Source organism: Eptatretus burgeri, chromosome 14 (genome assembly GCF_056783735.1).
Source record: "Eptatretus burgeri isolate ZD-2024b chromosome 14, Ebu_testis_v1, whole genome shotgun sequence".
Classification (NCBI taxonomy): domain Eukaryota; kingdom Metazoa; phylum Chordata; class Myxini; order Myxiniformes; family Myxinidae; genus Eptatretus; species Eptatretus burgeri.
The window spans coordinates 17,340,564-17,363,063 of record NC_140974.1 but is presented as its reverse complement, the minus strand read 5'-3'; the positions used below and the strand labels follow the sequence as shown (position 1 = coordinate 17,363,063).

Sequence of the window (22,500 nt, the reverse complement as noted above, 5' to 3'; positions counted from 1 at the left end):
AAAAACAGAGAAACATGAAAATCAAAGTTGAAGACGCAGGTGAACATGTCAATCACATGTAAACTGGCACCAAAGTTGAACATCTGAAGTTGAAACCCCAATGCCCTCCCTCTTCCACTTGTCCCCACCTCTCACTACCACCAACCTCCGCTTTCCCCACCGCAACCCCTTCTTCCGAGGAAAACAACTCAGACTTTAAGGTAATTCAACTTGAATGAGGTCAAAGCCACTGGATATGGATATGCCACGCAGCATGAACCCCAGAATGTGACCTTTTTGCAATTCGTCCCCATTTGTCAGGTTGCAATATCTGTAAATTTCTTCCTCCTCATTGCATTTCAGTTTAAATGTCTTTCACAGAGTGACAACCATGAGTCTTGATTGTGAAGTAATTGGTTATTTTTCATCCCTTGTTTTGTGACGTTAAAAACAGGAAGCTCCACTGGAGTGTTTGGTTCCCAATCAAAGGCGTGAGATTCCCCTTGGAGCTGTTGCTGAGATGGATCGAGCACCACAGACTCTCCCGCAGGAGGGGGAAGGTGGGGAGGGGTTGGTTCGAAGTAATTTAGTAAGGGGATTCATAACACAATGGCTTCCTTTTCTTTGAAAACTAACACGAGAGATCCATCACTTCTGCACCAAATTTTTAAAAGGAACTTCCAGCTTATTATCCCCATCTGAAGGATGTTGTGGTCTTGGATGCAATGCTCCCTGGAGTCTGGACCCTGTTGAGACCGCACCAGACGGTAGTTTTTAGATAAATTAGATTCCAACCTGGAGATTTAAAAAAATAGCAGACTATTCATCTCAAGAGTAAAGCATGTTCCCAAGAGAATCTCTTTTTGTTTTACAAAAACAATGTCTTCCGTGCAAAGACCCTCCGTACGCGTGATCACCAAATTCATCGATAGATGTGAGGTCATGTGATATTTATGGTGTGAAATCCCGTTTTACAGGGTTTTTTTTTAAAAGCTCTTCAGTGTTTACTTGTTTAAAGGTGTGATGTGTCCAAAAAATAAAAGGTCTCGTCTGCAATGCCATCAAGCACCTGCCATCATCATTTCAGTAGTCATCACACGACGTCCGCCAACTAACTCACCCACAATATCAGCTTGTGAGACCATCATATTTAGGGTTGCTGAAATACTTATTTGCCAATTAACATTTTCTTTTCTTCATTAAATGTTGCAGACAATATTTATCGTTCAACTTCTTGGTTGACGTATTATCATTCGAGCTGCGCACTTGCTCACCGACGATACTTGTGTCGATATTCGAGCTGATGGACTCTTTTATTGCCGAAGCATTATGCTTCTGGTCATTCGTTCACTTCGAACCAGGTCCAATTTAATTAGCTCATTCTCTGCTCGTCGTTTTCTGTTCGTTCATTGCCTTGCTTGTTGCAATCACACGTTGCTCCACCGTCCTTACCTCCGCCAATGAAGGTGGACGGAGGTTATGTTTTCACTCTTGTATGTTTGTCTGTCTGTCTGTCAATGAGCAGAATATCTCAAAAAGTTGTGGACAGGTTGGGTGAGTGACGAGGACGAATTGATTCCATTTTAATGAAGATCCGAATTCGGATGCAGATACCAGTAATTTAATAGTGATTCTTCACTGTTGAGAGATTGGGCCAAAAACGATAGATAGCGGGATATCTCAAAAAGTTGTGGACGATGAGGCTGAGTCTTTTGGCCTCTCACTCTCTCATCGCAGGCAGGTTGGTGGTGTTTCAGTCTTCGACGGTTTCCTTTTTTTGGTCTCCCCCCCCCCTGCTGTGTCTGCAATTTGTCCCCACCATATTTCTGCAGGGCGCTCAAGGTCCGCCAACAACCCCCTTCTCGTAAAACTACCAAAATCAAGAATCACTGCTCACCTTCACTCTTTCATTCCTCTTTTTCCCACCTTTGGAATAAACTCCCTCACTCTGTTCAATCCCATTTTTCCCTCCAGGTCTTCAAAACAGCCGTTCACCATTACCACCTCATATCGTCCCCCATCCAAATCCTCGATCTTTTCTACCCCCGTTAATCCACCCCAAACCCACCTCCTTCAAATTCCCTGCTTTCCTTCTTGAAAGTCCCTGTAATGTCCATCTTGTATTCCACGCCCCATCCCTCTCCCTTACACAGATCTCCTCATATCTCTGTTCCCCACTGTTTTGTCCTTCCCACTCCCACCCCTCTTGTCTCATGCCCCCCTTGCTGTGCGTTGTGTGTTCGCTCTCATATGAGCCTCGACATGGTATCCAAAAAAAAAAAGATTTTGACAAAACTAGATGGATGAGTTGGTTCGGTATCAAGAACAAGCTGATTCGATTTTGGTTCAGGTCCAGATCGAGATCTGACCTATCAGTGAGATACAAAACGTAAACTGTTCAGTCGGGTGGAGGTTTGCGCTCTACTGAGTGTTGTTTAAGTTTTGTTGCGTTTTCTGCACTCTTTCTCCTCGCATATGAGCCTAGATCGTGAATGAAGAAAACGACAGAAGGATATCAACACATTACCTGATGCTTTGCAGTCCCATCACCAGGATTTCCCAAGGGCGGTGAGTGGGAGCGAATCCAGAAGACTTAACAGTGTTTTATTGTCCCAGCAATACAATGAGGCCGGATAGGGGCGTTCTTATAGGCTTTTAATACAATAATTTCCTGCATTCTAGAGACCATTGTAATTGGGATTGGAATATCTCGCAGGCTTTGTAAATTCCCCATTGTCTTATCAAGCTGAAATACAAACCATGCATGATAACCTTCACATGTGCATTTCTATTGTTATAGATATACAAATTGTGGTCATACCTTCGTTCAATAAAAGCTCATTGTTCTCTGTGTCATGTAGTGGGGCAACTTCGCTAAATATAGCATAACAATTGTGAATTTTGTGAGGAAAGCACCAAATTTGGCACATTAGTAGCCTATAATATTATGAACAGATTTGGATATTGGGCCATCTCAAATTCAGCCGCTGATGGCTGTGGCAGCCATTTTCCACTGCCATAAAAAATTTTGAGATGGCCCAATATCCAAATCTGTTCATAATATGATAGGCTACTAGTGTGCCAAATTTGGTGCTTTCCTCACAAAATGCACAATTGTTATGCTAAGTTGCCCCACTAATGCCCTTCATCCTCAATCATGTGTAATTTATTTGTACTTGAGTAAATTTTCCTTAACAATGAACATAATTACCTCCGCGACCTAAGGTGGACGGAGGTTGTGAAAGCATAACCTCCCTGTCTGTTTGTTTGTTACTTGTGATATTCGAAGATTTTTCAAGTTTATTGGTTGGTTACATGTGTTATTCTGTTTGTTTGTTTGTCCGTTTGCTTTTATGATTATCACCTGGAGGTCACAATTTTAAACCGATCTTCATGAAACTTCACCACATGCTTGAGTTTATTATAAGCAATAGGCCAATTGTTTTTATATAAGCAATAGGTTTTTATTTTTTTCATATAAGCCAATTATAAGCAATAGGTCAATAGGTCAACACATCAGCCGAATGAATTCAACCACCAATTCTTTTTGAGGTTAACGTCGACCAACAGGTCAACCTACTGTAGGCCAAAAGTCAATAACTATGGTGGAATTTCTAAAATCCTCAATTTTCATCCCAATGACTTTACTTTTGAAAAAGATTTATTTTTCAGATCACTGAATTCAAAGTTATTTTTGAGGTTAACATCGACCAAAAGGTCAACATAGGCCAAAGGTCAACAACTCAGGTGAGATTTCTAAAATCCTCAATTTTCATTCCATTGACTTGAAATTTGAAGAGGATTTACATTTCACATCACTGAATTCAACTAGCCAATTATTTTTGAGGTCAACATTGGCAAAATGGACAACATACTGTCGGCCGAACTTCTAAAATTGTCAATTTTCATCCGATTGACTTGAAATTTGAAGAGGATTTGCATATTTGGTCATTGAATTCAACCACCAATTATTTTTGAGGTGAAATTAGGCCGAAAGTCAATATGGGCCAAAGGTAAAACTTTGGTGAGATTTCTAAAATCCTCAATTTTCATGCCTTTGACTTAAAAGTTGAAGAAGATATGTGTATTTTGTCATTGAATTCAACCACCAATTATTTTTAAGGTCAAATTTGTTTTATGGATTTCGCAAATATCGTGCTATGCATGATGTCTTTCTTGTTTGTTTGTCTGTGTGTTTGTGAACAGGATATCTCAAAAAGTTGTGGACAGATTCGGTCAAAATTTGTTGGAGAGGTTGGTGTGTGACAAGGAAAGAATCCTTACTATCATTCATGGATCGGTGTTTGTTTGTTGTGCTCCTCCGACAGTTGATGGGCCAATTACATCCAGACTTGCTACAGAGGATCAGCATGACCACAGTTGGTGTATAGCGGTGTTTTTATCTTTGCTCGTGGTCTTGGGGAGGGGGAAGGGAGAGAAACGCAAATTCTCTTTGTCAATGTGTATCATGCAATGCCGCTCCAGGTGGGAGCAGGAATTACAAGTACACACCCTTACAGTACAGTATTGCTGTCCCCACGATTTCCAGTGCAGTGAGGTGTTTTGAATTACAAGTTTGAATAAGGATAATAACATGACCCTCCTGGCTGCTCCCATAGGGAGCGGGTGCTTCAAAGGTTGAGATTTTGGTGAAGGTCCGGATGCTATAATTTTTTTGAAGTGATTCTTCGCTATTGAGTGAGAGGTCTAAAAACTGGATATAGCATAATATCTCAGAGAGTTATGGACAGATTCGGATGAAACTTGGTGGACACGTTGGATCCAAATCCGGCCTGGATACTTTCGACAAATAATGTTCTCTGTTCAGACTCTGCATGCCCTTGCCAGCTCTTACGTTTCTTCTGATCACCATGTTGAAATTGTTGAATTGGATATTGTTGTTGTTATGTTGTTGAATTGTACGTGCTGAGTGCCCATTAATTTGTATGGATGGAAATCAACAAATATTACATTATGACGTTTACAGATGTATAACTTTAACATATGAGAACACTGCAGGGTAACACTCAAAAAGGCAGGGTATTGAGAACACTGCAGGGTAACACTCAAAAAGGCAGGGTAGTGAGAACACTGCGGGGTAACACTCAAAAAGGCAGGGTAGTGAGAACACTGCGGGGTAACACTCAAAAAGACAGGGTAGTGAGAACACTGCGGGGTAACACTCAAAAAGACAGGGTAGTGAGAACACTGCGGGGTAACACTCAAAAAGACAGGGTAGTGAGAACACTGCAGGATAAAACTCAAAAAGGCAGGGTAGTGAGAACACTGCAGGGTAACACTCAAAAAGGCAGGGTAGTGAGAACACTGCAGGATAACACTCAAAAAGGCAGGGTATTGAGAACACGACAGGATAACACTCAAAAAGGCAGGGTAGTGAGAACACTGCAGGATAACACTCAAAAAGGCAGGGTATTGAGAACACGACAGGATAAAACTCAAAAAGGCAGGGTAGTGAGAACACTGCAGGATAACACTCAAAAAGGCAGGGTATTGAGAACACTGCAGGATAACACTCAAAAAGGCAGGGTAGTGAGAACACGACAGGATAACACTCAAAAAGGCAGGGTAGTGAGAACACTGCAGGATAACACTCAAAAAGGCAGGGTATTGAGAACACGACAGGATAACACTCAAAAAGGCAGGGTAGTGAGAACACTGCAGGGTAACACTCAAAAAGGCAGGGTAGTGAGAACACTGTAGGGTAACACTCAAAAAGGCAGGGTATTGAGAACACTGCAGGGTAACACTCAAAAAGGCAGGGTAGTGAGAACACTGCGGGGTAACACTCAAAAGGCAGGGTATTGAGAACACGACAGGATAACACTCAAAAAGGCAGGGTATTGAGAACACGACAGGATAACACTCAAAAAGGCAGGGTAGTGAGAACACTGCAGGGTAACACTCAAAAAGGCAGGGTATTGAGAACACTGCAGGGTAACACTCAAAAAGGCAGGGTATTGAGAACACTGCAGGGTAACACTCAAAAAGGCAAGGTATTGAGAACACTGCAGGATAACACTCAAAAAGGCAGGGTATTGAGAACACGACAGGATAACACTCAAAAAGGCAGGGTATTGAGAACACTGCAGGATAACACTCAAAAAGGCAGGGTATTGAGAACACGACAGGATAACACTCAAAAAGGCAGGGTATTGAGAACACTGCAGGGTAACACTCAAAAAGGCAGGGTAGTGAGAACACTGCAGGGTAACACTCAAAAAGGCAGGGTATTGAGAACACTGCAGGGTAACACTCAAAAAGGCAGGGTAGTGAGAACACTGCGGGGTAACACTCAAAAAGGCAGGGTATTGAGAACACTGCAGGGTAACACTCAAAAAGGCAGGGTAGTGAGAACACTGCAGGGTAACACTCAAAAAGGCAGGGTATTGAGAACACTGCAGGGTAACACTCAAAAAGACAGGGTATTGAGAACACTGCGGGGTAACACTCAAAAAGGCAGGGTAGTGAGAACACTGCAGGATAACACTCAAAAAGGCAGGGTATTGAGAACACTGCAGGGTAACACTCAAAAAGACAGGGTATTGAGAACACTTCAGGGTAACACTCAAAAAGGCAGGGTAGTGAGAACACTGCAGGATAACACTCAAAAAGGCAGGGTATTGAGAACACGACAGGATAACACTCAAAAAGGCAGGGTATTGAGAACACGACAGGATAACACTCAAAAAGGCAGGGTATTGAGAACACTGCAGGGTAACACTCAAAAAGGCAGGGTAGTGAGAACACTGTGGGGTAACACTCAAAAAGGCAGGGTATTGAGAACACTGCGGGGTAACACTCAAAAAGGCAAGGTATTGAGAACACTGCAGGATAACACTCAAAAAGGCAGGGTAGTGAGAACACTGCAGGATAACACTCAAAAAGGCAGGGTATTGAGAACACTGCAGGATAACACTCAAAAAGGCAGGGTATTGAGAACACGACAGGATAACACTCAAAAAGGCAGGGTATTGAGAACACTGCAGGGTAACACTCAAAAAGGCAGGGTAGTGAGAACACTGCAGGATAACACTCAAAAAGACACGGTACTGAAAATCTCACAGCACCGAATTAATAAAGCGCTTTAGCCTTTCTCAAGTAGGAACACCGCACGTCTGTTTTACAGTCAGCATTCTATGGTCAGCATTTACTTTGATTTGAACTGTCTGGATTTGCTGGGAGCTAAATTATTGTGATGTGATCACAACGTACTTCACTTGTATCAGAGATCGAGAGAGAGAGAGAGAGAGAGAGAGAGAGGGGGAGAGGGAGAGAGAGAGAGAGAGAGAGAGAGAGAGAGAGAGAGAGAGAGAGAGAGAGAGAGAGAGAGAGAGAGAGAGAGGAAGAGAGAGAGAGAGAGAGAGAGAGAGAGAGAGAGAGAGAGAGAGAGAGAGAGAGAGAGGGGGAGGGAGGGGGACAAGGGAGAGAGAGAGAGAGAGAGAGAGAGAGAGAGAGAGAGAGAGAGAGAGAGAGAGAGAGAGGATGGAGAGAGAGAGAGAGAGAGAGAGAGAGAGAGAGAGAGAGAGAGAGAGAGAGAGAGAGAGAGAGAGAGAGAGAGAGAGAGAGAGAGAGAGAGAGAGAGAGAGACGCAGAGAGAGGGGGAGAGAGGGGAGAGAGGGGGAGAGAGGGAGAGAGAGAGACGCAGAGAGAGGGAGAGAGGGGGAGAGAGGGGGAGACAGGGAGAGGGAGAGAGAGAGAGAGAGAGATAGAGATAGAGATAGAGATAGAGATAGAGATAGAGCCAGCCACAACCAGTGCGCTGTCACATTCCCCACCCCTGGTGCCAAGGTATAAAACACAATATTGAAGATACAATTTCACAAATATCCAGATAATACTTGTGGGGAATGCTTAATACACCTTATTAAGAATCAAATCGACCAGAAAACTCAACAAGATCAAACAAATAGAGATGAGCCTGACATGAAAAGGTTGAGAATTATGTCGACTGTGTGTGTGCTGTGCAATGCCAATTTGGTGTCACATGATCAAAGCCATGTGTTGTGTTGTGTTGAACGATCTTCTAATACGAGTAATCTTCACCCTGGATGAATGAACATCAAGGTGAAATGGCTTTTTTCTAAATGTCTCCAGCAGAATGATTATTCACAGTCACCATATTGGTTGAAAACGCTGTGATACGGTATACTTCTGCTGGTATGGATGTGATGAAAGTGCATATGTGTGAATGGCCTTGTCTTCTGTGACACAATGGAAAGAGTAACAAGGGATTTCATATTAATAAATCACAGGTAAAAGGGGGCATGGTGCAAATGCACCCCCACCCTCCCCACTTGGCTGCAGGCTAGTTGTGTTTGCGCTGATGACCAAAACTATTTTACTGAAATGATTCTGTTGTTGGTGCACATGGCGTGAAAGCAAGAGACTCTGCCGTGAGCGGGAGGAAACAGGTCCTCACCTACAGGACAGGTGTACTGAACTGAAGGTGTCTTATGCAGGTTTTCCAAATAAATTGAAGAATAATTAATCAACCAGATTTTCTCGTCCAATATCTAAAAAAAATTACAGAAGAGCTTACCTGGATGGGTTTGAGAGTCGTTGAGTTGCAGCTGAAGCCTGAATCCTATCCAGGTTCCTCCTGAGGACTCCATCTGTTGCTCTATACTTATTCGGGTTCCTTCTGATTACTTAATTGCAGTGTTTGGTCTTCCGTTTGATTACACATAAGCCAATATTGTATGAAAACAAGACGGAGAAGTAATCGGCGTTGAGAATTTGAATCCGTGGCTCCGCATGATGCAGACAATACTCATATGGGAATGTCAAACAGCGCACCTGTTTTATCACCATCAAACTTTTTGGCAGAATATGCTACAATGAATCATTTTATTGCTGTGAGTTCACCGAAATCTGAATGTTTTATTTTATTTTGTAATTTCGTCATTAGTGTCATTGGTGTGTCAAATGCCTCATATTTATGATTGTTCAACTTTCGGTTGGAATCACTTTTCTTTGCTCTTTAAACACTGGTATCTGAAGCAGCCATTCTGTTATTTAATTTTTTTTTTCCATCCGAATTTTGTGAAATGACAAACAAGAAGCTCAGCTGGAGTGTTTGCTGTTCAATCGAATGTGTGAAATTCCTCTTGCAGCTGTTGTTGAGATGGTTTGAGTATCACAGACTCTCCCGAAGGAGGAGGGGAAAAGGAGACTGCAGTGGAGAGAACAAGGGGATTCGTGAGCTGTGCGGGAGTCGATGATCAACCATCTGAGAATGAGTGTACTTCACCAAAAATCATGGTTTTTGGTCCCTCTTCTTCTGCTAAACACCGGACGAACCATACTCGGAGAGAGCGTAAGTCGCATATTTGTCCTCATATTCACCTATACATTCAATGTACTCAATATCGTGAAGACGATTGTCAGCCTGCATCGATGGCTGAGATTACCAACGGATTTTACATCAACCTCAGGTCGAGAAGAGTATCTTGAGCCATGTGGGGAAAACGAGGTGTGCCTGATGTTTTGAGTATTCGTCCTTCCTGCTGTACTTTCCTTCGACATGAACAGCTTTCGCTCCGATACAAGTGGCTGTTTTGCTCTGATACATCTGGAAAAAAAGACGAGCTTTTACTTGTTGAAAAGAAAGAAATACAGGAAAAACAAACTGTCTTCAACATGATGGAGCTTCTTTTTTAAATTCCAAATTGTTCGAGACAAGACATAAACAAGACATTGTTTAAAATGGCTCCAGAAATATGATACAAGTCACATGACCAACCCTTTGTTATCGTGGGTTGGGCATTTTTGGCATTCCAACCTGACATCTCATGATGCTTAGATGTTCAGGTTCAAATCCCATATTAGTTTTATCATTTTCCATAAATAATGCCATTATAAATCATGTGCAAGTGCATCGATGATTCCAATTGTCCTTGTCCTGAATGTCATTTTTGTTTTTTTTCGGTACGAGCTTCTCCACGAGCCCTCGATAACTGGTTAAGAAAACACAAGTAACCTCAGAACAGAAAACTTTGCCGAATGTTGTTAACGATCATTCTGTTTCTCCATTGTTACACTAAGCTCAGCTTATAAGAGCAGTTTTCTGTGTTCCCTGTCTCATTATTACAACTGACAATTGAATTATGGCCCTTTGAAGTTACGTTTGATGCAACACAAGTATCATGTGACCAGCGACCTGTGATCTAACTTGTTTATTTTGGTGGCAGAGGCAAAAACAACAACAGCACAACAAAAAAGCAGTCCTGAGGCTAAGTTTGCTCTTTCCTGTTTGTTGCAAAATTGGTGGAATTTTTGGTTCACTATGCCTTTTAATTGGGTACTTAAAACACACACACACACACACACACACACACGTAAACATTGTAACTAGAACAGCATATGGTAGAGCACATACCTCTACCAGGCTGAACAGCTTATGTTTTGTATCCCACCGATAGGCCAGATCTCTCCCCTGATCTGGAAAAACCGAGTCAGCAAAATTCCGGTGGGGAGCAAATACGAGGTTTTTCCAGATCACGGGAGATCTGGATGTGAACTAAAATCGAATTGGCTTGCTCTTGTCACCTACTAAACTCATCTACCAAGTTTTGACATAATCCATCCACAACTTTTTGAAATATTATGCTATACATCATTTTGGCCTGATCTCTCAATGGTGAAGAATCACTTTAAAAATTATTGTATCCGGATCTGGATCTTCCTCCAAAATCGATTGAATTCGTCCTTGTCACACCTCCAGCCTCTCCACCAGGTTTCGTCGGAATAGTGGGGCAGATAGCAATTTTTGAGAATAATCGTGCAAATGATGATACAAGCATCAAATTTGGCACATTTGTTCTCCAGTTGATTCTAATCAAATCTGCCCGATTGACCATTTGAAAATCCAAATTTTGAAAAATTTGAAAAAAAAATAAAACTTTAAAAAAGTCAAGATCACGAATCAATGTTGGATGCTGGCTGAGATTGGTGAATGTTTCAGAAACATCATCAAAGACGTTCCAAGTCTGCCATGCAGTTTTCCTCCCTTTACCGCGGAAGGCAGACATGACGTCATATCCAGTGAACGCATGGAAGTATGGGATCCCTTGAGCTTTCTCAGGTCCTATTGCAGAAACTACCTCATGGACTGGAATCCGTCACGCCTTGGCTCTTTGGCCAAAGGCAATCCACATGTTCTCAAGATCTAGTTCCTGTAAGATGGCAGTACAGATATTGCTATGACTAGTACGTCTGTGTCATTAGCCTTAATGATAATGGACTTGCTACCATCCGTCGTTGCATCCCTGGCGTGTACAAATATTCGAGTGTCAGCTTCTTCATGACAACATGGAGACACAGCATCCAGTGACTTCCTTGTGTTGCTAATGGCATCTTCTCCTTTTGTGACAATGACTGTGTTTGTCGTCTGTGCTTCACACATCTTTTCCACAAGGAAGTGAAACAACTCAGTTTTGTTGCTGTCATCTCGAAGAAAGCTTCTCCAGTTCCTTGGGGTCTTACTGGTTCCTGACACTCTTCTTCTGATTCCTTGCCCCCTTTTCGACCTTGCTTCAGACTTCAGACTTGACTTCTTGTACACATCAAACACTACGTCCACCCTCTCGTACCTGGCACCATAGGATTCCACCTTTGGGATGATGTCTTCTTTTGCATAGTCATCAAATATCTTTGAAGTGTGTGGAGGTAGGGCATTGATAAGTGCTGAGCCATCAATGATGACTGCATCTCCCCTTGGTTCTCTCTCTGGGATGTTCACTTGCGCTTCAAGAATTTCAGCCAGCTGACTTCAAATTTTTTTGAATTTTTTTTTTTCTTCAAATTTTTCAAAATTTGGATTTTCAAATGGCCAATTGGGCAGATTTGATCACAAAGCCCTGCAGAACAGAAATGCCAAATTTGATGCTTGTATCATAATTTGCACGATTTTTCTGCTATCTACTACACTAGAATCCGTACCTAACTTTTTGAGATATTGTGCTATATATAATTATTTGCTCTATCTCTCAATGGTGAAGAATCACTTTAAAAAATAAAAAATTATCGTATTCGGATCCAGATCTTCACCAAAAGCGAATCATTTTTTCCTTGTCACACACCCAACCTGTCCACCAAGTTTTGTTCGAATCCGTCCGTAACTTTTTTGAGATACCCTGCTCACAGACAAACAGACAAACAAACAAACAGACAGACAGGTGTGAAAACCTAACCTCTGTCCACCTTCAGTGACAGAGGTAATGAGCACGACATCCCAGTTGACACATCCCACTATTGTATGTAATCATCCAATCCGGTCATGCTTTTAAAACTTTAGGTTATGATCATGCACCATACAGTCATGATTGGAGACGCGGCTTACATTTCAAATTTTCAACTGCTTCCTGCTCACCCGTCAACCCCACTGAGAACGAGTGCGTCCTTACATTCACCGTTATTTAGTGCAACTCAAATGAATCAACCAAAATGATTTTTTTTTCCTCCCACTGAACTCGCTAATTGCCTAGCAGCGACGCTCTGTTTCGAGCCAAGGCTATGTCATAATCAATCTCAGTGACAGCAAAACTGCAAAACAAAATTATAGCTATCACTCTGCAATTAGCTTCCTACCGAGCATATAACTCAGATTACTTCATGCAAATTAATTCGTATATTAATTTACTTCCATGCACGCCAAAAGAAGCCATTGAGTTATCCAACTCGAGTTCCTCCCTCGTTTGATATTCCTCTTAAATTTACAAGTTCCACGTCCAGAATCAATCCCATCGATTCCTGCGTCAGTCGTCTGGGTATTTTAAAGCGCAATCTGTTCTTAAAGTGAAATTTGGAATTGGGGAATGATCCTAAAGGTGTACCGCAATCGTTATGGTGAAATACTTTTGTTTTTCTAGGGCTTGCCTTTTTTCGATGTGGAATGGGTTGGGGACGTATGGCCGAAGGAAATCAAGGTTGGTGCACAGAATGAAAACGACATTTTCACATCATTGTGTAGCGCCGCATGCTCCGAGCTGTTTGGGTGCTGTTGTTGTTTCATTGGGTTTGAATCGGACCGACATGCTAAATTAAATTGGGAAGTCGTTGTTCATTGAATAGTGTGTTCACTAAAACCTTAGATTAATTCAGTTTTCTTGTCTGATATCACAAGGAACTTAAAATATGACCTGGGTTTCGAACCACCTCTGAGTTGTCCATCATGCGTTCAAATCCTGACCCAGCCAACTGTCACCCTGGTGTTTACACGTGAAGGGCAATGCATGAATGAGTGCGCCGTCCATTGGAAGGACCTTAAACCAGTGGACCTGTCTGCCAGCACTGGGTGAATGTGGCCGTTAACGATACCGCGGTGTGTTTCACAAAGAGGAAGCGGGTTATCGCCAGTACCCTGAATGAATTACTATACTGGTGCTCTGAGACACTCCTTGACACCACATTACACAACTTGCGACCTCACAGTGTGGTTGCTCTCTGAGAAGCAGCTCCTACAAGATAAACTAATTAAACCAGGTAATTCACCAGTTTCATGTCAACAACCATCTTTAACTCTGAATGGCAAACATTCTTACTATTACATTGATGTATTTGTAAACATAGTATATGTATATATCTCAGGTGCCGGTCTCGGTAAGGGGTGAGGGGCTTGGATAAGCCTGTCTTTAAGTTATCACTTGGAATAACAAGGAAATTTGGTGTAGGAGGAGGTCATTCGGATTTGGCCCTTCATACCTGTACAACACCAACAACAGATTAAATTAATCCATCAAGCTAACAGCTCAATTCAACTAAGGTGATGGAGGGTAAGGAGTGGGGAAAAGAAAAGTAGGGTAGGTAAAGGTCGTTAAAATAAGATCCTTGACAAGACCCTCTCATAGATGTCACACAGCACAGATGTACACAATCATCCATGCAGACTCAAGCTTCTTTCAAGTTCTTCCAAAACCCCTCTATCTTCAATGCTTCTTGGTACCTATCTCATTACGATTTGAATCTATCCACTGTTTCTGCTGCCACTACCTTTCCAGGGAGACCATTCGATGATGTAACTACTCTTGAAGTGAAAGACCCTTTCCTTACGACTGTCTTAACTCTCTTCCTTACTCTCAGGCCATGATCCCTTGTCCTATCGCTTCACCACTGCCTGGTCTCTTTCACGACACCCTCACCACTGTCTGTTCTCGCTACCCCCTCACCACTGCATGCACGCACGACCCTCTCACCGCTACCTCGCTATTCAATACCCCCTCAATGTCCACCAACTAATGCAAATGGACGGGATGCCCAGTTTAACCCCCATCCGAAGGATGCCACACACATCAATGCATCGCCCTGCCTGTGAATTACCTCGATGACAGTTTACAGCTGGGTCGGGATTTGAAGCCACACGAGACAGCTCAGAGTGGAGTGTGCGTACATTTACGACATCCTGCTAGTCCGTGTATATTCGCCGATTGGCAAATCATCAGCGCTATTGCTGATGATTCGCCAACAAGCAATGAAACTGGTCTGGTCGCTGAGCTGGTGTGGAGCATTGGGATTCTCATGTGTGTACAATGTGTGATTGTCTTTATAGTTGTTGAGGAATTCTGGGATTGGTTCGAAACAGCAAAGCACCACCTTGTGTAGGTCTTCTTTGGTTGCTTTATGCAGCTTCTTTGGCGAGAGATGTGTGTGTGTGTTGTCAATTGTATATATATATATATATATATATATATATATATATATATATATATATATATATATATATATATATATATATATATATATATATATATATATATATATATATTGTTGCGGATTCGCGCCCGCCGGCGTGCGAGCGGCCACGTAACTCGAATAGCGGCACGTCGCCCACCGGATGGACAATCCCGTCGTGACCCTCTCGGACTAACGCCGGGAACTAGTCATGGGTGGGCCTTTCGGCCTCACCACGATCGTGCCAATCGGCCCCCCGCGTGGGATAGGGTTGCTCGCCAAATTCGACCTACCTAAGTACCCACACGGAGGGTAGACCGGGCAATCGCACCTCGCCGCAGGTCGACTTCGGACACGGGCCACTCTAAGCGACCCGTTCCGTACTATCGGGATAACCGAGCGGTGTTATCGTCAACCTCGATGGTTCGATTAATTATTGGGCGTATTTAGCCCACGACCAACCCTTTACGTGAAGTAAGATGGAGATTCAATAAAAGAAAAGACGAAGCGAAACGGGAAAAACAGTTCAACATAAAGCACATTTATTCCGCGGCAAACGGAAAGCACACATATACAATTATACACCAAATAAAAAGCAAATGTAAAGTAGAAGAAGCACAACAATTCTGCACAAAAAGCAAATGTAAAAATGCAGATCTACTACCGACTACCGAGCACACGGCAACACTTATACAGTTTTACTTCACAGACGGCGCCGACAACACATATACTCAAAGCAAAAGAAAAAGGGACCACTCTCAACTACAAGGGGGCAGACGGGCCTGGGGCCGAGACCGCGTCGAGCCTACCCGTCTGGTGATGAGCCGCAAGATGGCGGCGGCGCCCCGACTCCGCGGGCCTCACTGGCACTGCCTGGAATGGGATGGGAACGGGGGCCCCCTTCTCACACTATCTCAGCGCGGGGGGAAACAGGAGGGGGTTGTTGGTGCTCGGGGGAATGAGGATATCTCGCTGGCTTGGGTCCCGCGACGAGCGTCTCCACCGTGACCTCGGTCGCGTTACCGGCCTCCCCTCTCCGCAGCTCCCCGACTCTGACACGAGCGCCCTCTCGACTGCCTTCGCCGCCGCCACAACTCTCCAACTCTCCACTCTTCTCAACTCCGTCCAACTGCGATTCAGAAACTCTTTTTCTCTCCCGATTCAGAAACTCCCTCAACAACTGCCTTTTCGGCGAGCGAACGCGGCCCTTTATAGCCCCCGGGGCTTCGCTCCTTCACCTTCGACCCTTCACCTCTGGCTGGCTCCCCATTGGACAGAGGAAAAGTGGGCGTGAATGATTCTTGATCCGATTTCTCGGAAAGGCTGGTGTTTTTGCAACCGCTGCTCGGTGCGCGCCCTGTACGAGTCCAGGATCGGTGCCCACAAGCGGCGCGGGAATGGCCGTGATGCGATGGTTGCGAGAGCGAGATGTGATGGCAAGGGTCGTGGCTGTTGTTGTGAAGTGGCGTTGCGGTTGGTGGTTGTTGTGTGATGGCTGTTGAGACGTGGTTGGTGGTGGTAGTAATGGCGGCTGGTCCAAAATAAAGATAGTAAAAGAAAAGGCTATCTAAAAGGGTCGCAGCCCGAATGAATGACATTTATTCCCTCTAAACAACGGGTTTGGGCCTAACTACACATATACTTACAGAGATATCTCACCTACGGGACCTGAATGGTGGTTTGCTAATTTCGTCAACCACAACACTACCCCTCCCCTTTTTACACACTCGTCCCGAGTCGTCAAATTTTCGTGTGCCATCATGTGTAGTTTTCCCCTAGTACATTTTACCTACGGATCCCTGAGTGCGACATTCATGGTATTCGTGTCCCCAAAATAAATAACCTGAGGGCTGAGTAACTACCTAAACAAACTCACTCACACGGACGACTTAAATAAAATTGCTGGTGCTAAGACAGACATGCCGGGGGCGCACTCATATGTACAGTACATCTTAACCTTAACTTACAAATTTTACACTAAACCATGGCCCAGGATCAATGAACTCTGCAAAAAGAAAGCAGTTAGCAGGGAGCCAGGCTGCTCGCATGCAGTCTCTGGCTCAAACAATGCAGGTGACAGGGAACGTGGCCGGCTGCTCACACGCAGTCCAAGGCCTTCCCTTTTATAATGAACCCAGTGAACCACAACGGTGCATGGGCTGCACAAACGCAGTCTCCGTGCCAGCTCAAGTGGCACACGCAATGAGCTCAATGGATGGATGGATGGATGGATGAATGGATGCACGCAAACACGGTGCATGGGCTGCCACTGCAGGCCCGTGTTGTAGCTGCCAACAGGGCAGTTCTTGCAGCTTGCAAACTGTTGCTTTGATCCTGGCGCACATGGCAATAAACAGGGGGGGGGGCAAAGCAAAAATTGAACGGGGCTGATGAACAGGGGCAGTGGGCATGGCATGGCAAAGGTGATCAGGCAAACACAGCCTGCAGAACCAGGCCGCTGCAGGCAAACACAGCCGGCAGATGAACTGGCCGGCACAGGCCTTGAAGCACAGCAGCTGCAGACAATCCGACCGGCACAGGCCTTGCAGCACAGCAGCTGCAGACGATCCAGCCGGCACAGGCCTTGCAGCAAAACTACAGCTGCCGATGAAGTGGGCCGGCCTTTGCCTTGCAGCAACGCAGCCAGCAGATGAAACTGGCCAGCCTTTGCCGTTCAGTGGAGGTTGGTGGAGGGAGTGCGGTGGTGCTGGCCACTCGGAAGGCGGGCTCGGACCTACTCTACGGTCTCCCTCCCAACCTATCGCCTTTGCCTGTCACTGTCTATACCCACTCCCTTAATTTGTCAAACCCAAATTTAGCCCCAACTTATTTTTTTATTTTTACTTCCCCACTATAAATCGTCCCCTAACCCCCTTTATCGTCCTTGTTTGGCTAACCTATCCTGTCACCTAGCCTACTCCCAACCCCTACGTTCCCTTCCCGAGGGGAATAAGGGAGAGCTAGCGTCCTGTGCCGAGGCCCAACTCAAGCCTCAGAATGGCCTCCCCAGACTTCAGCGATCTAACCCAAAGTGGGTCCAGCGGCCCACAACGAGAGCGAGGGGATGGATGGTGCGGAGGGGTACACTTCCTAATCTACCCTATCCACTTAACTGTTAAACTACCCCGGGGCTTTCAACAAGTGCCTCACGCTTAAACTATTGGTTCTAACAACCCAGATTCCCGTCGCCTGTGTTGGTGTCCTCACAATTTCGGGCCTCGCCCCCCAATTTTCTCTCCGTGCCCTCACACGGTCTCCTGGCTGGGACGCGTGGCTCCCCTTGGCAGGCGCGACCCTCTGCCGAATCTCCCGCTATGGCACCCCCGGGCACTACACTGCCTCCGAGCCTACCAGCTCCCTAAACACCGGGGAGTGCCCCCCATGGCACCTCCCCTGAAACGCACACGTGGCAGGCTGGCCTCTCAGGCCCCTTTCCGAGGGTCACCCATGCCCACAACACTGCCCACGCGGCTAATGGCGCCCGGGCCCCCGCACCAAGCAGGCGCACCCGTGCCCACTACGCTATCCCGGCCCCCCATGGGCCCTTGGCCTACCACGGCCGACTAGCCTGATGCCCGGGGTACCCACTCAGCGATACTCACCTTTCGCAGCTACGCTCCCAGCCCGTCAACAGGGCTCCTGCACCCCTCCAAATGGGTTTCGAGCCTACATTCACACCAACAACAAAACGACCTCCATTTTTCAATTTAACTAACCCCCTAACTCACTCTACACTGACCCCGGGGTCCCTTGGGCGGGAGTCACTCCTCCCCCCAATCACTCATCGCACCATGCATTCCCCATTCGCTCCATTCACACAGACCCGCTGGCCTCACTCACTCATCATGTACTCACCTCACAACTCTTCAACACACACACACCGCTGAACTCTGCCATCCTTCTATCTGCATCCACTAACTAACTCGTGCTCCCACATCGTCCCTTAAACTACAGCACATTCCATTTAACCTACGTAGCTAAGCTACGTCCCCACTACACATCCAAAGTCTGTCTCTGTCTCCAAAATAATCCCATACTCCATTTTCCCAACCTAAATCTGACTAACAATCCCTCTAACTAATCCATTCCACGGACTCCATGAGGACTTACCCCTGCCCCATGAAATTGGTCTAACTAAGCTAACCCTTCCCCCTAACTAGTTTCCATCCTGTGCCCTGGAAAGGGGGTCCTCCACCCCTTGCCCGGGAATCCTGTGCACCCGAAAGTGAGGCTTGCTTTTTTTTTTCTTTTTTTTTTCACATGCGCAGCACCAGCGCGGCAACTCACAGCTCGCGCACTTTGCACCTGCCCGTGACGTCATGCAGCTGCACGTGTACCTCATCCCTCCTTGGACGGTACCATCAGGCAGGGATACCCCTCCTGCCGGATTCCAACCCCACGTGCAGCCATGACGTCACCGTGCGCATAAAAAAACACAAGCCCCACGTCTCGAGGGGTTCCCCACGCGAACACATGTGCTCTGCCCGTTGGAGCTTAACACACCCGCCCGCGTGGAGAACCCTTCCGGTCCAAATCCGTAATCCTGCCTAAACTTTGTCCGTCGCGGGATCGGCAACATTCACCGCGCTCGTTTCCGGACCGGGACTTCACTCTCGCAAGCGAGCACGTGGGGGCCTCGTGCGTTGCACAGCACGGACCTCACGCTCGCTGCTGGGTGAACCCGGCACGGTCCCCGAAACAGCTACAGCCGCTACCCGGATTTCTTTCCTCTGTCGCCGTCGTCGTCGCCATTCAACCCACGCACTCCCGCGTGTTACGACGCTAACACACCTCACCATTAAACTCACACCGGGAGACGCGGCTGCATGTTCACACATGCCGACCGACATCTCCCTCACATACCGCTCTCTCAAACACACGGTCTCCCTTGCACTCGGCCGTTCACTCACGCATGCCACCTCCCTCGCACACGTGGCTCCACTCACTCGCGGCCTTCCACTCACTCGTGCCATTTCCCTCACACAAACCACACCACTCACACACGCGGGGGCACTCATCCATGGTGCCTCACTCATACACCGTGCCTCACTCACACATGCGGGGGAACTCAACCGCGGTGTTTTACTCACACACGGCGCGCTGTGAAGCACGCCCTTCTGCACACTTACCACCACACCACTCACACACGGGGTCGCTTCCGCACACGGGGTCTTTGTCACCCACCCGGTCGCTCTCACACACGCCCTTGCACCCACGCAATGCGTGCGTTGCAGCACGCATTTCGCCACACTCGTGAACACACACCTCGACACCACACACACCGGGACAACCACACTGGGGATTCGTGTCCCCACAAGGGTCTCCGGGGCCTCTATACCCCCCAAGCTCGGCGTGCACCTGTCCACAGCACCCGTCCCCTCAACCTCGCAAAGCACGACGGAACCCACCTGGTCGTGACTCGCCTCAAGGGGGCATACTCGCTCCCCTCGTTCCTGGAGGAGGCCATCCAGCTGCTCGCACCGGGCCTCCACCCAGTCCGCCAGCTCACCCTCATGGTCCTCCACTACCTCTGTGTGTGTGTGTGTGCGTCACTAACCTTGTCCAATTTACTCTCTATCTCCCGTGTCTCTATACATTTTATTCTTTCTGTCGTCTCCTCGTGTCTATTGGTCTCTGCTTCTTTCTGGCGTCTTTCCCTTATCTTTATGTAGGTCAACCTTGCTTTCTCCTTAAGTCGCTCCCGTCCTTCCCTGTTTTTCACTCCTTGCTCTTTCACGATCTCCGCGTACCTCATCCTTGCTTTCCGTCTTAATTGTTCTTTTCTCTCTCGCAATTCCTTTCACCTCGTCTCTTGTCTCCCTCGTGCACGTCTCCGTCACCCCAATTAGTTTTTCCCTCTCTGTCACCGTCACGCTTCTCGCCCAACACGTCCCCCGAATTATTTTCTCCTCACCCGCCTCCACCGCGGGCCCGACAGCCGTCGCACTCCCACCCAGCTCGTTCGCTCCCACACGTGGCGTCGCCATTTTGAGCTCCACTGTCATTGCCTGCATGCCCGCCTGCAGGCTTCGGCCGATTTGCTGCATCTCACCCCGCAGTTCTTTCATTTCTTCCTTCATTCCTTGCGCATTCGTTTCCATATTCGTTTTCATTTCGTTCATTTGCTTGTTCATGCCTTTTATTTTGTTTTTCATTTCATTTGTTTGTGTATCCATCCTCGCTGTCATTGCCGCTAGCATGGCGCATAGCTGGGCCATGTCGGGTGCGCTTGGGTGAGCCGATTCGGCAAGGATCGGGGGGGGTTTTGGTGTAGAGGGGGAGGGGAGGTGTCATACACCGCGGCCGCCGCCGCACCTATTTCGGGCTCTGGGTTCAGTTGGGGGAGTTCGTGTTCCTGCACAACCAACATTTCCTGCACGGGGTTTTCATCCTGGACCATGGATTCTACACATTCTAAATCCATTTCTAATACCCCCGGCTCCCGCTCGCCTTGAGACGCCATCTTATTTCTCGTAAAGGGTTAATTTGAATCACTCGTAATTTGGAGGGAATCGGGGGTCGCTCCTCTCACCCCTGGACCGATTCCCGTGAATTTAGCTGGAGACAGGAGAGCCCGTTTTCCCGCTCTCCGACACCAATGTCGCGAGGAGGGGGGATGGGTTTGTGTCCCACTCCTGACACCAGTGTTGCGGATTCGCGCCCGCCGGCGTGCGAGCGGCCACGTAACTCGAATTGCGGCACGTCGCCCACCGGACGGACAATCCCGTCGTGACCCTCTCGGACTAACGCCGGGAACTAGTCACGGGTGGGCCTTTCGGCCGCACCACGATCGTGACAATCGGCCCCCCGCGTGGGATAGGGTTGCTCGCCAAATTCGACCTACCTAAGTACCCACACGGAGGGTAGACCGGGCGATCGCACCTCGCCGCAGGTCGACTTCGGACACGGGCCACTTTAAGCGACCCGTTCCGTACTATCGGGATAACCGAGCGGTGTTATCGTCAACCTCGACGGTTCGATTAATTATTGGGCGTACTTAGCCCATGACCAACCCTTTACGTGAAGTAAGATTGAGATTCAATAAAAGAAAAGACGAAGCGAAACGGGAAAAACAGTTCAACATAAAGCACATTTATTCCGCGGCAAACGGAAAGCACACATATACAATTATACACCAAAAGCAAATGTAAAAGTAGAAGAAGCACAACAATTCTGCACAAAAAGCAAATGTAACAATGCAAATCTACTACCGACTACCGAGCACACGGCAACACTTATACAGTTTTACTTCACAGACGGCACCGACAACACATATACTCAAAGCAAAAGAAAAAGGGACCACTCTCAACTACAAGGGGGCAGACGGGCCTGGGGCCGAGACCGCGTCGAGCCTACCCATCTGGTGATGAGCCGCAAGATGGCGGTGACGCCCCGACTCCGCGGGCCTCGCTGGCACTGCCTGGAATGGGGTGGGAACGGGGCCCCCTTCTCACACTATCTCAGAGCGGGGGGGAAACAGGAGGGCGTTGTTGGTGCTCGTGGGAATGAGGATATCTCGCTGGCTTGGGTCCCGCGACGAGCGTCTCCACCGCGACCTCGGTCGCATTACCGGCCTCCCCTCTCCGCAGCTCCCCGACTCTGACACGAGCGCCCTCTCGACTGCCTTCGCCGCCGCCACAACTCTCCAACTCTCCACTCTTCTCAACTCCGTCCAACTGCGATTCAGAAACTCTTTTTCTCTCCCGATTCAGAAACTCCCTCAACAATGCCTTTTCGGCGAGCGAACGTGGCTCTTTATAGCCCCCGGGGCTTCGCTCCTTCACCTTCGACCCTTCACCTCTGGCTGGCTCCCCATTAGACAGAGGAAAAGTG

At 46.9% G+C, this 22,500-nt stretch overlaps 1 protein-coding gene across 2 annotated transcripts in view; it reads left to right on the top strand.

The window, feature by feature from the left end:
• The first annotated feature begins 9,151 nt into the window (after positions 1–9,151).
• The window catches only part of LOC147012716 (uncharacterized), a 101,703-nt gene continuing 88,354 nt past the window's right edge, over positions 9,152–22,500 (top strand). The window contains exons 1-2 of one of the 2 annotated variants that reach the window (XM_085853819.1): positions 9,152–9,316; positions 12,870–12,926. In XM_085853819.1, the coding sequence (XP_085709945.1) occupies positions 9,218–9,316; positions 12,870–12,926 (156 nt within the window). In that variant the 5' untranslated portion in view covers positions 9,152–9,217. The remainder of the gene's footprint in view (positions 9,317–12,869; positions 12,927–22,500) is intronic. The other variant, XM_085853820.1, reaches the window with a different exon arrangement.